This window comes from Mesoplodon densirostris, chromosome 11, assembly GCF_025265405.1.
Source record: "Mesoplodon densirostris isolate mMesDen1 chromosome 11, mMesDen1 primary haplotype, whole genome shotgun sequence".
NCBI classification, from domain to species: Eukaryota; Metazoa; Chordata; class Mammalia; order Artiodactyla; family Ziphiidae; genus Mesoplodon; species Mesoplodon densirostris.
In genome coordinates, this window is record NC_082671.1 from 76,015,400 (window position 1) to 76,036,717 (window position 21,318).

Here is a 21,318-nt window from a genome sequence, read left to right on the forward strand (position 1 = left end):
AACCTCACTCAACTTAAGGCATACAGAACAGGCCTCTTCCTTCCCCCTAAACAGTGCTTACATTCCAAGGCAATGCAGGTACTGTGACAGACATAAGTGTAACAGGGAATCTAGAGTTTCCAGATACCTCCACTTAGCCCTGGTGCTCCAGGCAGCAGTGATGACACCACCAGGAAGAAGGGATGCTTAGGACATATCTGAGGGGGCTGTCTGTTGTACAGTAAGATGACAGCCAGATGGAAAGGTGAATGCTCTTGGTTAAATTATGTGCCCATCCAAAAGCACAAACCAGATTCCGTCTCTAGTATCCACCCTTCAAGACTGAAGAGCTTCTGTCAACAGGAAAATAGGTAATTGACTGGCAATGGTTGCCAACATAAAGTGAAGGCGTGGAACAGAGGGAAAAGGCACAGGTCGGCCTGCCCGAGATAGTGCTCTATACAAACAGTCCAGTCTGGCTTGGCTACAGGAACCCAACCTCACTGACTCTTAGTGAGTCCCGTTTCTGAACTAAAGTTTATTCATCCCACACTGAATCCCAGCCTCATGTTCATTAAGGAAAATGGATGCCTAGGAATAGTCCAGGAGTTATGATGTATTGAGATAAAATTCTTCTGGGGGTGGGTGTTGAGTTTATTATTATTATTAATAATAATTATTAATATTAAATATGGATTTCTATGAAAGCAGTCACTTAGCCCATCCTGTGGAGGCCTCTCCGTTGATGTAAGCAAAGCCAGGAAAGTGTTGCATGTGCTCATACTCAGAATTCCTGCGCGTGGTCAGGGGTGTGTACATGTCACTAGAGTTTCCATACCTCGTGGAATGCACAGACGGGCTTGTGTAGCACGTGTTGGCTGTGGGCACCTCTGGCCATCGTGGGGTGACTGGGGTAGGATGCAGTCTGGGAGTACTGCTCATCAAACAAGGTTCCATCCGGGAAGTGGGGCTATTAAACGGGTACTTGTTGAGGGGAAAGAAATTCCACAAAGTTAAAATTAGCTTGAAGTTGCACATACACAATATCAGTCATGTTCACAGTTTAAGTTAAATTTCTTAAGATGCTGTTAATGAAAGTTGATGGGAAGTAATCAGTGAAATTCTGAAAGATTGACTCTCGGTCTAGGAAGCATATAACAAGAGAAATGCAAAGGATTTCACAGCCAGAGTTAGGCTGATAGTCACTCAACCAAAAATACTGACTTCGTGCTCTTAATCTGCAATATTTTGGGGAGTCAAACCCAAAAGAAGGAACAACCCCACTGGGAATACAAGAGAGAGTGGGGGGAGGGGGAGAGAGAGAGAGAGAGAGAGAGAGAGAGAGAGAGAGAGAGAGAGAGAGAGGGAGGGAGAGAGAGAGAGTGTGTGTGTGTGTGTGTGTGTACAGGAGGAACAGCATGTCCAAATAGATACGGATATATGGATGGATGGTTTTGAGCTTTATCATTTTAGGAGATGTGATAGGTCCCACTCCATCAACCCGAGAACAATACTGCCAAGAAAAACACAATGACATCATTAAAAATAGCATTTTACAGTTGAATTCAATTATGAACTGCAACCTAAAAGCAGGCTTTTGAAGAGGAAGCAACTCAACAGCTTCAAAGGTTATTATTAGTGCCTATCATTCAGAGAACATCTCTCTTTTTGGTTCACATTCACTGAAGTCCAAGAAGATATACAAGCTGGAAATGGTAAATTATTGGGCTTGGTGTGAATGTGGAAGAAGGAGTCAAGATAAGCCAAATGGGAGGGGAGGTGCTTTTGTGCAGGCCAGGAAAACAGGTGTTAATAGCCACCAGAAGAGGGGAAGCCGTTCTGGAAAGAATCGGGAATAAGAGGAGCGCCCCTGAAGTACTGCTGCTTTTACATTCTTTTCAGTTACCGAGACAGCTATGCAAATAAGCCGCTTTTAGTACAATCAGAGGGGAGGAAGGGGAGGAGCTCTGGGCTCCCTTCGCGAGCTCCCGGGTGTGCAGGCCAGGCAACACAAAGATTTCCTTGCTGTGCTAAGGGCCACCCCAACAAGGGCAGGAGCCAGTCAATAAGGGAGGCAAGGGCAACGAGTAGGGAGAGAGCCTGTATGTGCAAATGTCGGAATTCTTCTGCTCCCCATCTGTCTTCCCTGACAGTTGGAGAGTGGAGCCCCGAGGGATTCGGTGGGAAGCTGCCCCCGGTGAGGGAGACAGACAGGCTGAAGCCTAGACAGCCAGGAGAAGGGGTTATGACAAAGTGGTGCCCCCTGTAGTCGAGCGGGCCAGAGGGGAACTGTTCTGCCTCTCTGAGTGGGAGCCCGAGGGGCAGCAGGGGAAGGCTGGTAGGCCCAAAGCATGCGAAGAGAACCAGCTATTCACAGGTCAAGGAGGAGGGCGCCGAGTTCTAGTAGTGAGGGTTTTGTCCTACCTAGGACAGACAACACGCCTTCCGCAGTCAGAAGAACAGGTAGGAAAGAGGGAGAAGGGCGTAGGTGGTATCTGGGAGCTGGGAGGACAAGGCCCCAAGGGGTGTCGCCAAGGAGACCAGGGACAGCACACGGAGCCTTTCATAATCCCCAAATCAGCGGCGTGGACGGCAGCCACGGTGGACCCTCAGGCCTGGGCGGTGGGATTTTAGCCTAGGACCCATTCTAAACCCCAAAGAGACCGTACTGAGATTGGGCCCTGCCCAAGATAACAAGATCCCGGGTGTTAAATAGGTAATATTAAGAAGTATTATTACAAAATGGTCTCTAATTTTTTCCAAAAGGTGGCTTCCCCCTCCTGAGAGTCTCTCAGGGAAGCTCCCTGGATGCATGTCCCTTCCCCGGCACAGAGGCCTCCTCTCTGGTCCTCTGGCCTGCCCAGCTGGTTCCCACCTCAGAGAATTTTGTCCCACCTGTTCCCTCTGCCTAGAACACTTCTTCCCCACCCCTACCCCCAAGCGCCTTCCATGCCTGCCTTTTCATCATTCTTTAGACCTCAGCTCAAATGTTACCTCTTCAGAGAGACGTTTCTGGACATCCTCTCTCTCCAAGCTAAGTGCCTCACCCCCCGTCTCTCAGGTCAGGATCTTAGCATCCTGCTTGTCAGCTGTCTCCTTCCACTGGCTTATATTCCGAAGCTCCTGGTGGGGCTTTGTCATGTTCTCTACCATATGCCCAACATCTGAAATGATGCCGGGCACCTAGCAGGTGCTACATAACTTATCTGGTGAATGAACACTAGGACGTTACCGCTAGAAAGAACGTTAGGGATCATATAATCCAACCCCATGTTGTACAGAAAACTAGCATCCATAAAGTGAGGCGCCACATGGCAAACTAGTGGGAGAGCTGGCAGAAAAGCCCGGTCCTGAGCTGGTACTTTCCTCCACATCAATTTGGCCCAAACGAGGCATGACCCACCACAACTGAACTGCAGAGAATTCAGAGAGAAAGGCACTCCTTTCCTGGAACACAGCCCATTAAACTCGAATCTCTCTGTCACTCTTCCTTTAAGCTCCCGCCTCCCCTACAGACCACAGGGTCTTACAACCCTGACCAGGCCTCAGCTTGATGCTTCTGACAGAGTCCTACTTGCCTGGCCTGTGTAGGTACCACGTCACTGCGTGGACTTGGAGGCTCCCCCCAACAGAGCCCAAGAGAGCGTGTCTTTTGTGCCGAATCAAGGACCCTAGATGCAGCTGTGCCCAGGGGTTGTGTCACAGGCTCAAAAGAGTCATTGCCTGGAAATGAGACTGGCTCAAAATATCTCCAATGTGACAATAAAATTCTGTTACCACAGAATCCGGCCTGGAAAATTCTGTCCCGTTAGGTCAGCTAATTGCAAATGAGTCAGTGACTCGTCTTCCCCGTGGTGAAGAGACCATTGAAAGCTGAGAGGCTGGAGTGCCGCTGCCCGGCCTGGCCATTAAAACCGCCAGTGAGGCCCCTCTTTAGCCTGGCGGGAGCACCCGCCTCACCTTTCACACTTCACATCCGGGTTCACGCGGGCTCCTCGGGCCTGCTGGGCACAAACCCTGGGGTCCCGAGAGCTCTGCTCAGGATAAAGGCACTTTTTGTTGAGGGCCCCTAACCAGAAGTTAGCCTTTTCTAGGTCAAATCCCACACTGTTGCTACTGATGTGAAAATGGAGATGAGTCACCAGTCCCCACCCCATGAGAGGTGTGCGAGGGGTGTCTGTGGGCACGTGTGTGTGCACAAGTGGGCAAAGGTTCCCTCAAGGGGCCGTGACGTTGAGTCCATCTCAGCTGAGACTGACCCCGGGCCTTTCTGGAACCATTTTAGGAAGTGCTATTTTGAGAAGTGACTACTCACACCAAGGGCTGACTTTCCTGCACTTGGAGAGGGAAGAATGAGCCCTTTATCCCTGACCCTCACCAAATGGGCTGCTACTGGAGCACGGGTGAAAGGTGGCTCCCATCGGGAGCACAAACTGTTTTCCTATGAAAGGCGGCTCTCACTGACCAAAGTTCTGCCAACAGGCACCCCCCACCCAGGACACAGCTTCCCCAAGACTGTGCCAGACGGTCCACATCTGCTGAGCTCTTCGGGTCACGATTAATTGAGTTAATACATGTGAAACACTTTGAGCTTCCACGCAGTAAGTTTTCAAAATGTGGTAACTATTATGGATATTCTTCTTCTTCAAGTCATAGCATCGTGGTCCACTAATGAAAGGAAGAGCCTTAGTGACTGACCACCTGGTCCTACCTCTCACTTTACAGGTGAGAGAACTGAGGGCAAGAGAGGGGAAATGATCTACGTGAGGTCAGACAGCAACTTACTACCAGAGTAAGGATCCATTCATCCCTTCATTCATTGACGAGTATGTCCTGAGGACCCACCAAGGGCCAGGTCTGTTCTGGGTCCTGGGAATAAAATGGTCAGAAAAAAAGGACCTGGTCCCTGCCTTCACAGAGCTAGTAGAGTTGAGGAAGACAGAAATTAATTCTATAATTATGAAAATATAATAACAGCGGTGTTACAAAGGATGATGATGAAAATATACACACAGAGTGTGAACTATGAGCTAGGCCTTGTTCTAACCTTTATTAACTCACTCACACCTCGCAGCAGTACCTATGAAATAGGTACTAGAATTATCTCCATTTTCGAGATGAGGAGACTGAGGCACAGAGCTAATCAGAGGCAGAGCTGAGATTTGAACTCAGGAAGCCTGGCTCTACAGTCAGAGATTTTATACCACTATGGTGGACTGCTTGTATTCCCTTCGGCCCAGGATGCTATCCCAAAGTGGAGCACGCTAAGCAAACTTTGTAGCAGTCACTGGGCCACTGAGATCGAGGACCCACTGGCCCTGGGCTGGTCCGCTGGAGTTGCTGTGAGAGCTGTGTGACCAGCTGGCAAGGCTGGGCCTTGGCCATACAGACGAGAAATGCACAACAACTTTCTGGTCCACTCTAAGTGTCTTTCTAGCCAGTGTGCTTCTGGTTGATCAAATGGCTTTTGAGCTCAAGGGCCCACTTCACATTCATGGCTGCTGACAGGGTAGAGGTTCCATGAATGTGTGTTGAATGAGACTCAGAAATACTTTGTGGCCATGTGTTTGGTTTGTTTTCTCTTTCTGGTTGGGCATGAGAATGGGGAACCTGGGAAAGGGCAGCTGATACCATCCCTTGTTCACTTATTTTGGTGTGGACAAGTGCAGCACAGCGGCAAGAAGGGTGTTTTTCTGAAATAATTCAAACCTTACCCTGTGCAACCTGATTCATCTGGACTCACTACTTGAGAAATTACGAGAATTCAAACAGGACTGGAGGTTTACCTTTGTAGTACCCATGAAGAAAGCATGTCTTGTATAAATGAGTAGTATAAACAAGGGCACACAATGCCCTATTTCAAGAAACAAATGACTTCACGTTATTTTGTGTATATAAATGCTGGGATGTCTGCGATTACTGAACTTCACAGAGGTGCTGTATCCGTTCTTTAAGGCAAACCTGGTAGGCATTTACTTGCAGAAGTTAGTTTCTTGTGCTAATGACCAACTGCATTCTTTAACCATATTCTATGGTTGTGATTCTTCTTCCATTCAGACTAATCTTTTCCCCACTAAGTCTGATGTAATGAAGTGTGATATTCAGTATTCAGGAGTGGAATGGCTTGACCTCTGCTCTGGAAAGCTAAAACTAATTAGCCCTGCAGTGGATTTTCCCCTATGTGCTCAACCTTAAACCAAAGTACCAGGAAAGGAAAGAAACACAGTATCTTGGGTGTGTGATTCTTCTCTTTGGGAACTTGAAACATATGAAGAACAGCTGCAGTAACCTCTCCAATTTACCTCCCACCCCCTAAGACACACACCATGTAGTGTTCAGTGCCACAGGCCTGGGGTTGAGATTGCTAGAATTTGCCTTTGAGTCCGCTTTGTCACTTACTGGATGCATGACCTGGGGCAAATTACATTCTGAGGTTTTCCTCGTCTTTAACACCTGGGGAAAATGCCTTCTTCCTGAGGTTGCTCTGAGAATTAAGTGAGCCTCTGTATTTGAAAGTGCCTAAAACAGTGCTTGATGCATAAATGTTAATGAAAAATGAAACGAAGGATTCTTTGTCTTTGGACAGTACCCTCCCCAGGAGACGTGCTGATCTCACCCTTCTAACCCTAACCCTAACCCATCGACCTGGGCAGAGATGTTATATAACTAACGGCTCCCCACCCCACTTTACAAACGGAGATGAAGGCATTAAGCACCAAGTGCAGAGCAGGAGCGGGTGGTGGGGGTCAGAGGTTGTGGAAGGACCTTGCCTGAGAGCCACAGGACACAGTGGTGAAGAGGCTGCAGGACCCTTCCACCTCCCACACCTAGTCTGGGTTCAGCGGGCTCCTCCACGGGCGTTCGTCCAGTCCTCAGCCCTTCGATTAGGACCGGCGATTAACTGATAGTGCTCCAGCTGGGAACCGCTGTGGTTTCCAGGGTGGATGCTTCGACCTGTCTTTGATCACCAGGGACCGCGGGGGCCTTTAGGAGCCATTCGCGCGGGCCTTTAGGAGCCGTTGGCTCCTTTTTGTAGCAAAAGGCTTTAAAAATAACACCCCAGAAAAACCAGCTCCAGAAATTTCATGAGGAGGAATGAGGGAGTGAAGAAAGAGGGAAGATAATGCCAGGAGCTGTGGCTGGGACTTTAGCTTGATCTTGCCAGTGTCTCCTTACTGGAGCCGAAGCTCCCCCAAAGCAGGCACGCTTCCGTCTCATTCTCCCCGTATTCTCGGAGGCTAAGCAGTGCTTGCCGCTCAGTGGGCACTCGACAGTCGTGGGGGAGCGACTGAATGAATGAATGAGTGGGCTGCTTACACTGTGTGTGACCCAGTCTACGGCAGCAGCTCTAAGTCACTTAGGGGATCACCGTGGGGGAGCACAGACTCTGCTCCCAAGAGAAGCAGTACCTAGGGAACAGGCCTCTGTGTGTGACGCAGTTGGAGACCTATAAGGAATGCCCCAGGTGATGATTTAGAGGAAGCCACTTCTTGGCTTGTCTGGGGATTATACCAGGGCTCCCCCTGGTACCGCGGATGGAGATCAAAACAGACGCCTGTTTGCCCCGCGTGCCCGTGGACCGTGGGTACACCCTGCTCGGTGCCCTCGGAGGCAGGTCTGCGCTGACAGCTGATGTAACTGCAGCCTGCATCCCAGCTCACGTCCTGCCGCCTCTGTTCTGGACCCCTGCAAGTGCTTCCTGGCAGCGCTGCCTGTTCTGCCAGGCCCCTCCCTCTCTGCTTCGTCGTCCTTTGACCCGCACTGAAGGACCTCTTTCCTAGGCATAGCTCTCATCTGGCCTCCCAAACCTGCCGCCCTGCCTGCCACACACCACAGTTGTTTATGCTGCCCCACCTCCTGTTCACTCCTCTGTTCAACAAACAGTGGATGCCCTCTATGAGAGGTGACAGAGGCTGGTGCTTAAGAGCCTGGGCAGCCAGGGTCACACTGCCTGGGTTCAAGTCCTCAGGCAAGTTATTCTCGCTTCCTTTCTGCAAGGGTTACCGTGGAGGTGTGGAAAGTGCTCGGCACGGGACAGCATTCAGTAAAAGCTAGCTGTTCTTTTTGGTGGGTGCTGTGACCCAGAGGTCCTAGACTTAATTTCCGCCTTCAAGGAGCGCTGGGGTCTCCTGTGGGTGTCAGGAAAGTCAGTGATGAGAAGTATGCCAACAGAAGAAAGCCCAGTGCGCCATGTGAGTACAGAAGAGTGGCACCGAATACGGTCCTGGAGGCAGGACGAGGGCAGTGTCAGCGAGTGCCGCACAGACAGTGGGATGCTTGTCCTGAACAGCAAGCAGAAGAGGCTGAGGAAGAGAATCCCAGCCCGAGGCAACAGCATCTGCGAAGACCTGGGGGAACTGCACGTGGGCTGGCATGGCTGGGGCGAAGGTGGGGTATGGCTGGGAGGCCAGAAAGGCAGGCAGAGCCCAGATGATCATGAGTCTTGAGAGACGTGCTAAGGAGTTGAACTTGACTTTGAAAGCGATGACATGCAAAAGAGGGAGAGTGTTATGGCCAGTTGGCTTTTTTTTCCCAAAAGATTCCTCCAGCTGCAGTATTGGGGATGGACCAGAGATGGGGCAAGTTCAGTGGCCTGGCAACAGATGGGAAGGCTTTTGTCATCATCCAGGTTGGATAAAGACCTGATCTGAGGCAAGGACAGGGAGCGTGCAGAGACAACGAGGATGCAGAATTGGATGGAACTGGTGACCAGTTGTGTTTGGGGCCCAGTGCACAGGACCCCAACACTGGTGTGACAGGTGCAGCCACTATCCCCACTCACCAAGGCCACAGAGGAGCAATGGGGTTTGTTAGACAGTGAAGAGCCAAAGGCCTGAGAATGATCTGATAAGGGTCCATTTCAGGAGGACTCTTCTGGTAAGGTTGTGTGTGGGGGCTGGACTGAAAAGGAACAGACGTGAAACCAAGAGACCAGTCAGGATGATGCTGGCATGACAATCCTGACAGGACTCCATGAGGCTCTCACTGCACCAGGAGGGGCTGGTGGGAGAGGACACAAAAGATCCAGCCTGAGAGTGGCTGCCCGAAAAAAGGACAACAGACATCGCGGCTGCTTGGCTCCTGGGAGAGAGGTCAAAGGGAGGACAGAACTAAAGACATGTGGTCGGCACCCATGTACGTGAAAGCAAGTAGGGGTGAACTCTGGCTGAGCACCCACTGTGGGCAGCCACTGGAGGGAAGAGATGGCACTGAGGAAAAGACTGCCCTTTCCTTGGAGACACACAGTATGCAGAAGGTGCTTATTAATTGTGTTGAATTGACTAGACCTGACCCCAAGCACACCAAGGCCTGGACAACAAGCAGGGCCGCCGACTCACCTGTGCGGAGCTCCTGTGGTACGGGGTGTAGTGGAGCGGTCCCGAGATGGCTGTGTCGTGCGGGAGGGCCGGGTACTGGCTCTGCATCGGGGGAGGATGCTGGTTGCCATAGCTCCCATAGTTATAGCTTCCCGTGTACCTAAAACGCATTAGGCACATTGAATATTGTGAGTAACAGCAGGGAGAACAAATCAGTTTGACACCTTTAAACATCAACCTCATCTACTTTTGTTCCTTTTTGTTCTTATCTTCCTTTTTGTTTTCCATTTTTCTTCTTTCTGTTTCCTACCATCTCCACTCTGCGGCTTTGTTGTGATAGTTTTAAACTCCCAGGTGGGTTTTCCTCCTCCCCTCAGCGTACCTCCCTCACCACCCGGCAGGTGAGCAGGGAATGAAAACCAGCCCTGAGCGAAACATCATTAGTGATGGAAACCTCTTCTCCTGTTGTGGTAAAAAAGCCCCATATTATAGCCTGAAGTCAAATAGGAAAAAAAGAAGAAATTACTTTGGGACTTCTGTTTTTGTATTCTTCAGGCCTTTGCTTTCCCCATGTCTCCGGTGCAGGGGGGAAACACCATGGCCAACCAGGCGTCAGCCTCTGGTTCTAAGCCTGGCTCCACCACTTCTCAGCTGTGGGACCTTGGCTACTCGCACCCTTGTTTCTCATATCTGTACTAAAAATGCTGCACATGATCCCGAGGGTCACTTTCTATTATAAAATAGTCTTGTGGAAACATAGGATACTATTACCACTATTCTTTTTTTTTTTTTTTTTTTTTTTGCAGTACGCGGGCCTCTCACTGCTGTGGCCTCTCCTGTTGCAGAGCACAGGCTCCGGACACGCAGGCTCAGCGGCCATGGCTCACGGGCCCAGCCACTCCGTGGCATGTGGGATCCTCCCGGACCGGGGCACGAACCCACGTCCCCTGCATCGGCAGGCAGACTCTCAACCACTGCGCCACCAGGGAAGCCCTACCACTATCCTTAATAACATCTTTACAGCAAAGACACTGACATATGACCACACGGGTGTCTGTGGTGCCATTTCTACAGAGTCAGAAGATCTCTGAAACAATTTCTAAGTCGATTTTAAATGTGTGGGGAAATACGCTAGGAGGCCCCGTGAGGAAACGGTGGCTGCCCCACTGATGGGTCAGGAGCACCTGAGCCTATGGAATTAACTTCAAGTATGCCCACAGCCAGGCCTGAGGCTACCACATGGAAGGGACCTGAGCGGCCCTCCTCCATCCCCTCCTGTGTCCCCCAGAGCTGGTCTGTTGGAACCTGGCTTGTGAGGCTTACTGTACCTACATGACAGAGTCTCGTGAGAAGAAGGGCCCTTTTTAACATCATAAGCGCTTTTCAGATAACTGCACATTAGACACTGTGTGAGGAATGTCTTTTAATAAAGACAATGCAAAGTGGCAAAAAGCTGTTACCCTTTTAAATGGATCTGTAGCTTATTCATCACAGTAACATCACTACAGATTAGGGGGAAAAATATGGGCAAAATCAATGATTTATTTCTTCAGGGTCCAAAACGCCACTGGAACCCAGGGGGATTCCCTGAACCCCATGAATGACTGCTGCCCTCCAGGGACCTCCAGCCTCGGGTGAGGAAGCCCTCCTCCTATCGAGTCATAAAAGACTTGGACCCACCATGAAGCTGTGTTATAAGGCTACAAAGTGCACAAGGACCACCCAGGGGAGCTGCAGAGAGGGAGTATCCAGTTTTCCTTCCTAACGGAGGCAGACACAGGCTCAGTCAGCCTGACCCTTACCAGCTGTGTGGCCTTGGGGAACTGGACTCCGTGCAGCCTCAATTTCCTCATCTGTCAAGCAGGGTGACTCGCCTGCCTCACTTGGTCATTGTGGGGACTGCATGAGATGGTTGTACAGGGGCAAGAGCACGCGGAGAACTCAACAGAGGGCGCAACCTTCCTGTCCTCAGAAAACCACTACTGAGTAGACCCTCCCCTTTCAAATCAAACGTAAAAGTGAGGCAACATCCCAGGAAAGTCACCTACCCGTGCTCATCTCTGTGGGGATAAACTGGGATCCTGTGTGTGACCGAGGAGGAAGGCACGTGTGTACTCCTCATACAGGGCAGCTGTTGGGAGTTTTCAGCTGGGGACCCTGCCGCCGTTGTCACTGTGTATGTTAGAGACCATGTGTATGACTGCATCGCTCCTGCAGAGACAAACGAAGATGCATCAGTCAGTAACAGTTCTCACACCCCCAGTTTTTCCTTAGAATGCCAGCAGCTTCCCATTGCTCTTCAGCTGAAAGCCAAAATCTTTATAAAGCATGTGTCTTGGTCCTTGCTGATCTCACAAGAAGCATCCCCTACCCTCTGCCTTTGTGCTCTCTGATCCAGCCACGACAGCTTTCTTTCATGTTTTCCAGAGTACCATGATTCCCAGCAACACAGGGCCTTGGCACATGCTGTTTCTGCTGCCTGGAATCCTCAGTTTTCCCTTGGTACCCACTCGTTCTTCATATCTCAATGCAAAGAAGCTGTGTCCTAACCCCAGACTAAGTCAGATCCCTTACTGCATGGTGGTGCTCACCACAATTTGTAATCTTACACCCATTAATGAATGTGATAGAATTAATGCCGATAGAATTAATGCCTAATTCCCCACACCAGACTGTAAGTTCCATGAGGGTAGGAGCCTTGTCTGTTTTGCCCACCATTAGGTCCCTGGTGCTTAGCAGAGACTGGTGGCCAAAAGATTTTCAATAAAAATTTTAAAAGGAAGAAAAGGGAAAGGGAAGACAGGAAGAAAGAAAAAGAGGGAGGGAAGGAGGGAGGACAAAAGAAAGCTCAGGGCGATGTAGCTCAGACGGGCTCCCCAAATAACTTCTCAGCAATCAACTAAACAGGTGTTAAGGATCCAACAAATTGCTTTAAGCAAAGATAAGTAGATTATTGGACTCTGCCTGCCCAGGTCTTTTTGAAGATTATTAGACAGTGACCTTAACGGTGACCTATTCCATACATATTATTAATTCCATTAATTTGCTTTTTAATTGGATACCTTGAAAGTGCTAAGGACTGGGAAAAGAAACTGACAAAATTTAAAACCTTCAAGAGGCTTAGGAACTTTATGAGATAGAATAAAAAATAGTAATTTAAGAAATCACTAATAGTGATAATAAAATCACCAGCTTAATTTCTGATAAATTTAGAATGTTGATATAATGGAAAGGATTAAACCTATTTTAAAAGGTAGCACATCCTTGTAGGCACATGGAAGACTGAAGAACTGGTTAAGGGAGGTCATTTTTAAGGTGAACTAAAAGAGAAAACTTTGGTCCTCCAATCCTGTACCTTCTACGCAGACCATGTTTAATCTTGAAATTCTTCTGGGAAGATAAAGGAAAGGTTTTCATTTAAAAGTGGAACTCTACCATAATGTCTCTTTGCTCTGGGTTCTAATTCTGCCATGCACTGGCTGTAAGATCTTGAGCCAGCCTCTTAAATTTTATCTGCCTTTCTTTCATAATCTGTAAAATAGGGATAATTATGCCTATTATATCATGTAAGTCATATAAGTCATGTAAGTCATACCTTGTATGACTGTTGTGAGGATTAACTGAGATAATATATGTCAAAAAGCCTGGCACGTGGTAGGCTTTTAATGATATTCAAGCACTCTTCATTATGAATTCAGGTATTCTTACATCAGACTTTCTTAAAGTAGAAATTTCTTTATTTCCCATTTCAGATTCCAAGGAAGAAGGACAAGTTTCTTGGGTCAGATTCTGTCACCAGGGGTGAAACGTTTGAATAGCAACACTGATTTAACTAATTACAGCAAACTTCTAAACCCGTGTTCTTCTGCAAAATCACAAATATCCTTATCCACCAGTATGGCTAAAAGCACCCCTTCTTGGTTTGGATATCCACACCATTATTTTCCCCCCAAAGATAATGACTTTAGCAGGCTGTGTGCTAGGTGTCATTTATAATAAATGCAAGAAGACTAGAAGGAAAAAAAACCCCAAAATGATCATGTCTCAGAGGACTGGATTATGCCTGACTGCTCTTCTCTATATTTTGAACTTCATATGAAATTATATAACTGTTGTAATTTTTTAAAATACCCTTTTTTATTAAAACAGGTTATTGCTGAGGATGGTTTTAACATTTTTTTCTTCATTGTGCTTATCTGTATTTTTCTGTAAAGAATGTGTATTGCCTCTGTGAAAAGAAAGACATTATTAAAATGTATTAAACAAATTTCACAATTAGAAATGGAATTGGAGGGGGTGGGAAATTTGGGAAAACAATGAACCAGCCACAGCAAGCAAGTAATTAACCCTTCAAGGCCCTGGGACCTCAGGAGAGCACAGCGAGGTCAGTGGCTATTTTAAAAGGGGCAGTCGGGGAAGCCAAAGGATTTTCTTCCCCCAGCTCCGCCAGCAGTAGGAAGACACAGTGAGAATAGCCATCACCTGAGAGAATGCAGCACAAGTTACTTTTGTGTGAGTTCCTGGAGCACAGCAACGGTTCCTTATTCATCTCTGTATCCCCAACAGAGGGTTTGCCAAATAGTAGGTGTTCAGTAAATTTTTGTTCCATTGAATTCGTTGTTGAAGGAGTAAATGCTGCTAGAAATAGACGTTATCAAACAAAAAGCTAGTGGAACTCTCGGAAAAATGGGCTCCTGTGGTCTGGGAAACAAAACCCCTAAATGGCCATGTGCCAGCAACCTAACAGATCCACTCAGGCAGGCTTAAGCAGATTAACACCTACTGGCTTGGGTGAGAAACGCTCTCTGCCTGGGGAGCAGAAAAGAACACCCCTTGCATTCCCTTTCCTACCGGTGGGACCTCCAATGAGGACTGCTGCTTCTTCGTTTTTAAGGAAACTAATAAAAGAAAATCTGTGCAGTTACTAGTTTGTGCTTAATTTTTAAGACAGCTCGAATGCTTTTTATTTGTTGGTAAAACAATAACAAACCTTCCATGTTTGTCTAATTCCCATCTTTCTCTTATTCTCACCTCCCCATTCCCCCACGTCTAATTAAAAGTCTGAGAATAGTGGTGAAAGTCCCTGATCTTTGAGAATCCTCTAAAGATCCTATAGGATTTGAGAATCCTATAAAGTTGTTGTCCATGTTATAGTATTGAAACTGCTAAAGACGAATATTTTCTTTCCTTCCCATCCCCAGTAAAACATTCTTCTTCCCTGAATTTTTGTTGTTGTTGTTGTTTATTTTTCTTCTTTTCTTGAAAGGGGTGCCTCAGGACAGGGAGGATGCTTAGAATATAGGAGGTAATCAATAATGATTTGTTAAACGAGTGAATGAATGAATGATCATCCAACATAAACCAGTTCTCATACTAGTTTCTTTTTATATATTGACTCATTGGATCTTCACAATAATCCTTTTGAGGTAAGTAGTATTACCTCCTTTTTCAGGTGAGAAAATTGAGGCCCAAAACTTGGTCAGGTAAGTGGCAGAGTTGGGATTTGAACCCAGATCTGCCCAACTCCATAACCTTTCCACAATAACAGTTGCTTCTCACACTTGCATGTGCATTTGCATCGCTGGGGATTTTGTTAAAATGCAGATTTGATTCAGTGGGAGATTGGGAGTTGAGCCAGCGATTCTGCATGTATAACAAGCTTCTAAATGATGCGATACTGTTGGTCCATGGAGCACGCTTTGAGTAGCAAGCCTCTAGGAAACACTGCCTCCTATCGTGCATCGTGTATGTTCAGGGCCATTACAGATCACAAGTTGTGAGACTCTGGTACAGACTTGTGAACATTTAAACTGCTTCCTAGCCTACCTGGCCATACCCTTCTGTCAGATTTTGGACTAAATCATTTGAACCTTTTCCCCACTAGGATTCTATGGACCATCACAGATGTTGCTCATGTTTTGGGCCAGCCTAAGCCTTTCTTAGTACCTTCCTGAGAAATAAGCTCCTTTAAGTACATCTAGATTCTAGAGCTGTCCTGCCCTATACATTAGCCAGTATAAATTTAAATTAACTAAAGTTAAATACAATTAAAAATTCAGCTCCTTAGTCACACTAACCACATTTCAAGTCCTCAGTAGCCTCAAGTGGCTGGTATCTACTGTTTTGGACAGCTCAGATTCAAAAAAACAAAAAAACGTTTCCATCATCACAGAAAGTTCCATTTGAACAGCATTGTTTGAGAGTATTTGATACTAAACAAACATTTCCTGTAACCTTCAAAACTGAGAAGAGAAAGAAGATTTTATATCTAACTCCACTCCCACTGGCTATCATCTATCCTAAAGGTAGCTGTGCTTAAGGAGAATTTTTTTTTTTTTTTTTTTTTTTTTTTTTTTTTGCGGTACACGGGCCTCTCACTGTTGTGGCCTCTCTCGTTGTGGAGCACAGGCTCCGGACGTGCAGGCTCAGCGGCCATGGCTCACGGGCCCAGCCGCTCCACGGCATGTGGGATCTTCCCGGACCGGGGCACGAACCTGTGTCCCCTGCATTGGCAGGCGGACTCTCAACCACTGCGCCACCAGAGAAGCCCAAGGAGAATATTTGCTGAAGCTGAAAACCTCATCTGTTTGAGTTACACTTTACCAACAGTTCCATGGCCAAAATCTGACTGACAAAACTGACCAGGGGCAGCAAATGCATCAGTTCCCAGAGAGATAAGCTGATATGGCATGACCTGGCCCCTGTCCACCTCTGCAGCTTCCTCTCCTGAACCCTCTCCCTCGTTTATATACATTACTCAGTCCTCGCTATGCCAGGCTCTTTTCTGCCTCAAGCCCGTATACATGCTGATACCCACTACCTAAAATGATCTTTTCTTCTCCCCAGCCTTTATGTGGCTGGCCCCTTGTCATACTCCAGGTCTCAGATAAATGTCACGTCCTCAGAGAGGCCTCCTCTGACCAACATCTATGATGGGTCCCCATAGCACTTATGACCATTCAAAATTATATATTTACCCGGTGCTTTACTTCTGTATCGACTCTCTTACCCACTAGAATGTAAGGATCATGAGGACAGCAACTGCGCCTGTTTTTCTCGCTTGTGTACCCCAGGGCATGGCACAGATTAGACATGGCATTACTTTTTGCGGAATGAAAGAACAGATGAATGAATGAGCAAATCCAAAGGTCCCAACATGAAGCCAAACCCCTGGTGGTATGAAGTCAGGGGCAGATTAAACAATCTATTTTCAATCCCGGTTTTTATTTCCTAACTTCATTCCTTTGGAGAAGAGGAGGCAGCAGGGATGGACGAGGAGGAATTCACTGGCAGGGACAACTCTGGGGCTCTGTGAGTGAGTCACTGCGGCTCTGTGGCGGGGCCGCAGTGTCCACCAACTCCCACTCACTTCAGCTGCCCTCAGAATAACTGAGCTTTTGTTACTTGGAAAGACTAGCCACCAGTTATCTTTGTTACATCCTCAACTGATGCAGAGAAAACGCAGCTGGGCAGGCCAGATGTTCTACAGTTAGGGCTATTTATGAGGAATTTGCCTTTATATTTCTTTAGGCATCCTAGCATCTCAATGATTTAATTTGCTGGTTTTGTGTTGCAGGGAACCCATGGTGGGAAGTTGAAAACATAAGTTTAATAGTTAACTTTTATTGTCATTGCTGAAGGAGGGAATACTTAAAATGACATCATAAACGAGGTCTCAGAACCCTTCGGGGGCCTGACTTGGACAGAGTGGGATCTTAACGTTTTGCTTTAAAAGACATTCAAGAATTGCAGCCCAGTGTCCTGTGAAGTGGGTGCTCCATTTGGAACCACCTGCCATGCTCCTGAAGAGGAGAGGCACCAGTTTTCCTTAAAGGAAGCTAAGATTTCTGAGCTTGCTGGGCCAGGAGGAAGGTGGCAAGCCCATAACATTGGAAAAAAAAAAAAGGATAAATGGGCCAGATTCTACCTTGTGGAAATCTGTTGAAATGGAACCTTTTACCCAGTCTCTTCTCATGGCATTGCCACAGACTCTGACATACCCAATCAAAACTGGCCATGCATCAGGTGGTTTGGGGTGCTTGCTATGCCTTTCCTTTTCCCTCTGACTTTTCAAAACAATTAATAAACACCATCCTAAAACATATTTAGAAATACATACAGGTATGGACAGAGAACTAGATACAGATATAGATGGGTGGCTGTTTTCCTAGTGAGTCATAACTCATTCTCACACTACTTTGTATTCACTAGTCCTTGTGTCAAAGGTTCCCAAAAGGTTATATGCAATGAATTAATTTTCTCTTTGTGCTCACCAGACAGACGTAATACTGTTCTCTTTTTCAAAGCTGAAAAATGGGGAAGTGTCCATCAACAGTGAGACACTGCTATGTGGAAGAGCTGCAGATACCTGATTGGCCCTGACTCTCAATGAGCTAAACTTGATGACATGTATATCATCTGAGCAATGATATTCAGAGTCCTAGAAGCCCAACAAAGTCACTAGATCGGGCGTGGCTGCAGGGGAGGCCGCGGCGGGGAAAATGGCGGACGGAAAGGCGGGAGAGGAGAAACCTGAAAATCCGCAGCGAGCTGGAGCCGCCGGAGGTGAACATAACCCCAGCGTCGCGGGCTACGTGGGATGCTCTGGGCCTTTCTTTGAGCTCCCCGGGGTGGGGGGAATAGGCCGGGACGAGAAGGGAGGATCTGGCGCTCACCCGGCCAGGTGCTGGGCCCAGACAAGCCCTGGGCACGCCTGGTGCGGCCTGCTGGCGTCCGGGCCCACATCGCCTCCTTGCCGGGGGAGAGCCGGTCACTGTTCATCACCTCCTGGCCCCAGCGGAGGCCCTGATTCCGAAGAGAAGGGAGATGGGCCCCAGAAAGGGGGACCGAACTCGGGGTGGGACTAGGAGTGGCGGTGCGGACGCAATCACACAAAACGCACACGGGCGCTCGTTCAGTGCGTGTCACCGAGCGGTGGCCGCAGGAACTGGCCGCAGGAACTGGCCGCAGGCCAAGTTTCCGATGGTGCCGGCCTCTCAGTTACACCTAGGAGTTAGTTTGCTGCTCCCTTTTCACTGAGGAGGTGGACTACCCTGGCCTTTTTCTTTCCTTTATTTTCAAGCCTAATTCTGATCCTGTAATGGGATGGGTCAAGGCGATGGAGGGAAAGAGGAAAAAAAAAAGAAAAAAAAAAAAAAAGTCACTAGATCACATAAAATTTCATGTAAGGCGTTAATAAGCTGTTTCAGCCAAGAGTTTTTTTGTTTTGTTTAATTTTCTCTACTTCTTTATTTCTTGCTTCCTGGTTTGGGTCCTTTTAAAAAAATTGGTTTTGCTTTTTTTTTAATTGTTAACCACTTTAGATACTTCTTGGAAAGTAATGGTATACAAATCAAGCAGTAATTTAAAGATGGAAATAAAAATTAGCTGGTCATGAAAACCATTATGCTGAGTTAACTTAAAAAAACATGGCAAATGCATTTTATAAAATTTATAATAATTGTTCTCCAATTTACAACATTATTCAATAAAAAACTGCACAAATTCCCAAACTTAAGAAGCCTACTATAATAGATTTCCTAAGATTTAGGTGTACATCATGGATAATTTGTGCTTTATATTGTAATAGCTATAAAACCATACATGTTGTTAGGAAATTATGTTTATGTTCCCTCCAAGACCATGACCCACAATGCATGCCAAGGTCCAGTCCAATTTAGCAATGGAGTATTTCAAAAGTGGTACTTGAGAAAAATATTACAGATAGTTTTATACAGGATAACATTGTTAATGCTCCCTGGAGATATCTGAGAACAAAGCTGGAATGTGCCAGAACCTTCAAAGGCTACACTCATCTGAAGAGAACCTGTTTCACATTTGTATTTCTAAGAAGCTACTTTTACGACTCCTGAACACGTTGCACAGAAATCTCTGTACACATTTATGATATTCCTGTGCCTCTGACTATCACACCTGCCATACCGTGAGGCCTCCAAATTGCTATAAAGCAAGCCAGCAGCAGACTCACTAGCTGGCTGAGAATGATCCTGAGATCCTAGAAATCTTTCCTTTGCACTCCTCCTTCCCCTTATTTCCTTAGTATCCCCTTGTTTGATCTGTTGCTACGTTGGAAGAAAGGTTCCACTCAAGTTGTTTCTGCTTCATAATGCAGAACTGTTTCATTTGCATAATTTCCCTGTTTATTTTAGAAGTAAGGATGTTATCACTGACGGATCGACATGTGCGTCTGCTGGTGGTGGGAGTACGTGGACAGGATTATTCAGGTAAGTGGCTCCTAGCTGCTCTCACTGCTCTTCCTTCCTTAGTGAGGCAGGAGACCCCCAATTCCAGTCTCCGATGGACCCCTGAGCAGCTGCAGAGCTGTGAACAGTGCTTAAGTTCTTTTCCCTTTTTATTTTCAGTGAATAACGTCGTTCTGTACTTTTCTTCTGGAGCCTTCTAAGCAGGTACTACAACAACCCACTAGGGAGAGAACATGGGAGGGAGGTGGGAGGCGGTCAAGTTCTTTCTGCTCCAAGAAGAAAACTAAATGTGATTTGAGGTCCATCTATGTACACAAATGCAGGGATGCTCACATCTGAATTTCCACAGAAGAGGAAGGCTCTCCAGCTGTGGACCCAAAGTGAAATCATCACTCCATCTAATGCCAGCTGTTGACAGCCCTGCTTTTTTTCATCACTGCTCTGAAGAACCCAGTCTCCTGAGCTGTCTCTGACAAAGGGCCACTGGGTTTGTTGGCACGTATCTGCCCCTGGCAACGTGCAAAAGAGGGCAGGCACCTTATAGGCTCTTAAGCATCTGTTCATTCCTTCTCTGAGTAGCTCTGGTTCTGGAAACTTTAGTGAAAGAATTAATCAAAAGACTCCTGGAAAATGACATGCTCTCTTGCCTCCAGGCCTCTGTACTACTTACTTCCTCTGCTTGGAATACCTTTTCTCTCATTATTTGGCCCCCGACCAGACCCTCCAAACAGAGGCTGGAAGCCCTGCTTTGTGCTCCCCAACACTGACCTTTCTCCCAACTCAGCACTCGTGACATTATATTGTAACTGCCGTCTTGCTCATCAGAACCCTAACCTCTCACAATAAACTCCCAGGGGCAGGGACCACGACTCACTTGTTTGTATCACCAGCTTTTGAAGTGTTTAGCTCACAGAAACCACTTGAGAAATATTTATTAGATAAATGAATAAATGGATGGATGTGTGAGTGAATGAGCAGATAAAAGATAGCACCTAAATACGACAATCTCATCCTATTAGATCTTCAAAAATACATAATTTAGTTCCCAGTGTATTCTAATTAGAACTGGGATATAACTAAGCCCACGCTATGAGGGGCTGGAGGAAGATTCTAACCTGGAGGATACCCAGCTTGAGAGTCACTGTGAATGTCCATGAGAGGTGGGGAAGGCCTGAACCAGATGGCAGCAGTGGGCTGGGAAGGAAAGGGTGGGTCAAGATTTGTGTTAGAACAACTGGCCTTGGGAGGTGTGGAGGAGAATGCCAGCTGTCTCTCCCATATCTGTTTCCCCTTCCCTGCCTGGGAACCCTATCCTACATTTCCCCGCCTCTCTTTACAGTTACATGAGGCCATGTGACTAAGTCCTCGCTGATGGAATCTAAGTGGAAGTGACATCCGCCAGCTTCAGGCCAGGGCTTTTCCGAGTGGGTCTTCCTCCTCCAGACCCACTCTCCCTTTCCATTAGCTGGTTGCAGACTTGACAAAGCCCCAAGGCAGTGGTCCTCAAACTAGTCAGCCTCAGAATCACCTGGAGGCTTCCTGAGCAAATGGTTGGGCCCCACCCTAGAGTTTCAGATTCAGTAGGCCTGCAATGGGCTCTGGTAATGAGCATTTCCAACAAGTTCTCAGGTGATGCTGATACTTCTGGTCCATGGACCACACTTTGAGAACCACTGCCCTGGGGTATGGTGGAGCCTCATATTGAAGGAACACGTGTCTCTAAATGGTTGCATTAAAGAGAGCCTCCTCTCTGACTGAAACACCCTTCATGAAATAGATTTCCACTGTGTTAACACCAT

The 21,318-nt window shown here is 47.2% G+C and overlaps 1 protein-coding gene across 2 annotated transcripts in view; it reads right to left on the reverse strand.

Annotated features, from left to right (window-relative positions):
- Positions 1-690: 690 nt before the first annotated feature.
- Positions 691-21,318, reverse strand: part of RFX4 (regulatory factor X4) — a 170,249-nt gene continuing 149,621 nt past the window's right edge. For both annotated transcript variants that reach the window (XM_060112612.1, XM_060112613.1), the window contains 3 exons: positions 11,345-11,507; positions 9,318-9,456; positions 691-963 (listed from right to left, as the gene is read on the reverse strand). In XM_060112612.1, coding sequence (XP_059968595.1) covers positions 691-963; positions 9,318-9,456; positions 11,345-11,507 — 575 coding nt within the window. The remainder of the gene's footprint in view (positions 964-9,317; positions 9,457-11,344; positions 11,508-21,318) is intronic.